The sequence below is a fragment of the Equus quagga genome, unplaced genomic scaffold (genome assembly GCF_021613505.1).
Source record: "Equus quagga isolate Etosha38 unplaced genomic scaffold, UCLA_HA_Equagga_1.0 HiC_scaffold_5416_RagTag, whole genome shotgun sequence".
NCBI classification, from domain to species: Eukaryota; Metazoa; Chordata; class Mammalia; order Perissodactyla; family Equidae; genus Equus; species Equus quagga.
Genome location: NW_025794039.1, coordinates 1 through 2,369, shown reverse-complemented (window position 1 = coordinate 2,369; position 2,369 = coordinate 1). Strand labels below are relative to the sequence as shown.

General features: G+C 42.3%; 1 protein-coding gene across 1 annotated transcript; it reads left to right on the top strand.

Moving 5' to 3' along the window:
• Positions 1–1,073: 1,073 nt before the first annotated feature.
• On the top strand, positions 1,074–2,365 carry LOC124232393 (interferon-induced protein with tetratricopeptide repeats 1B-like; the record flags this gene model as incomplete). The annotated part of the gene is made up of 1 exon (XM_046649359.1): positions 1,074–2,365. A coding segment is annotated over exon 1 (1,038 nt), but the record flags the coding sequence as incomplete, so codon positions are not given.
• Positions 2,366–2,369: the final 4 nt, after the last annotated feature.

The window sequence follows — 2,369 nt, the reverse complement described above, 5'->3', positions numbered from 1 at the left end:
TAGTTAAATAAACTGTGGTACACCCATACCATGAAATATTACTCCCTAGTAAAAAGGAATGAACTACGGATACACTCAACAACTTGGATGAATGTCAAGGGCATTATGACGAGTGAAAAAAGCCAATCTCAAAAGGTCACACACTGTGCAATTCCATTTCTATGACCTTCTTGAAATGATAAAACTATAGACATGATGAACAAATTAGTGGTTACTAGAGGCTAGGGATGTTTGGTGAGGTAGGGAGGAAACAAGTGTGACATGCTTCTGATGAAGAAGTGGTTTCTGCATCTTAATTGAGGTGGTGGTTCCATGGATTTACTCATGTCATAAAATGACACAGAACTACACACATATTGTACCAAGTCAATGTCCTAGTTTTGAGAGTGTACTATAGTTGTGTAAGATATAGTCACTGGGAGAACTGGGTTAGGGTATACTGAATTTATGTAGTATCTTTGCAACTTTCTGTGAATCTAGAATTATTTCCAAGTAATAAGTAGATAAAAAATTGGTCACATATCTTTCAGGTTGTCTTAATTTGTTGCATAATCTACAGACTAAGATCCTCAGGTCAATAATGTTTCCTAAGGTTCTGTATTTCTAACTGCTCTCTGTCCTAATTACATTAATAGGAAAATAAGAAACTCTTACATATAGGACATAACATGCTCTAAGTGCTTTACATATATAGGCTTTTTTTTTTCTAAGATTGGCACCTGGGCTAACATCTGTCGCCAATCTCTTTTTTCCTTCTTCTTCTTTTTCTCCCCAAAGCCCTCCAGTACATAGTTGTATATTCTAGTTGTGCTACGTGGGACGCCGCCCCAGCAGGACTTGATGAGTGGTGCCATGTCTGCACCCAGGATCCGAACAGCGAAATCCTGGGCTGCCGAAGCGGCAAGCGAACCTAACCACTTGGCCACAGGTCCAGCCCCCATATATACGCTTATTAATCCTTACCAAACCTGGTGTAGTAGTAGTAGTATTATCCCCTTTTTACAAATGAAGTCCAAAGCACAGAGAGCTTCCTTGGCTAGAAAGAACTAGAGCCAGTGTATGGAGCCAAACAAAATGTATTCAAAGTCTATGTGGATCTCAGACATATAGAGACTCTAAGGGAAATCAAAGCTGGTGTGCCTTGTTCAAGGCTGAGCTCTAAATATGAGGCGTCCTAGCTGGCTTCTTTCTATTGGCTGTTCCTCACCTAACAAAGAAAATCTGCTTTTGTTTTTACAGTAAGAATGTTGATGAAGATCACATCAAGGACAGGCTGGAGCAGCTGAGATGTCACTTTACATGGGATTTGCTAATTGAAGACACTGCAATGCCTGATTTGGAAAACAGGATCTTCGATGAGATTGAGTTCCTAGACACCAAATACAATGTGGGAATACACAACCTACTGGCCTATGTGAAACACCTGAAAGGCCAGAATGAGGAAGCCCTGAAGAGCTTGAGAGAAGCTGAAGACTTAATCCAGGAAGAACATGGTGACCAATCAGGCATGAGAAGTCTGGTTACCTGGGGCAGCTATGCCTGGCTGTATTACCACATGGGCAGACTGGCAGAAGCTCAGACTTACCTGGACAAGGTGGAGAACACTTGCAAGAAGTTTGCAAATCCCTCCAGCTATAGAATCGACTGTCCTCAGATGGACTGTGAGGAAGGATGGGCCTTGCTGAAATGTGGAGGAAAGAATTATAAACGGGCCAAGGCCTGCTTTGAAAAGGCTCTGGAAGTGGACCCAGAAAACCCTGAATTCAGCACTGGGTATGCAATCACCGCCTATCGCCTGGATGGCCTTTACGAATCAGGAAAGGATAGTGCGGAATTTTGTCTAAACATACTAAAACAGGCCATCAGGCTAAATCCAGAAGATGCATATATCAAAGCTCTCCTTGCCCTGAAGCTTCAGGATGTAGGACAAGAAGCTGAAGGAGAAAAGTACATTGAAGAAGCGCTGACCAACACGTCCTCGCACACCTATGTCCTTCGATATGCGGCCAAGTTTTACAGAAAAAAAGGCTCTCTGGATAAAGCTCTTCAGCTCTTTAAAAAGGCCTTGAAGGCAACACCCTCCTCTGCCTTCGTGCATCACCAGATAGGGCTTTGCTACAGAGGACAAATGATTCAAATAAAGAAAGCTGCAAACTGCAAGCCTAGAGGCCAGGATAGAGAAAATGTCAACAGATTGGTTGGCTTGGCTATAGATGAATTTCAAAAGACTTTGACACTAAGGCCCACATTTGAGTTGGCTTATGTTTCCCTGGCTAACATGTATGCAGAAATAGGCCACTACAGAAAGGCTGAGGACACTTTTCAGAAAGTGTTGTACATGAAAATCATTGATGATTGTCTACTGCAAG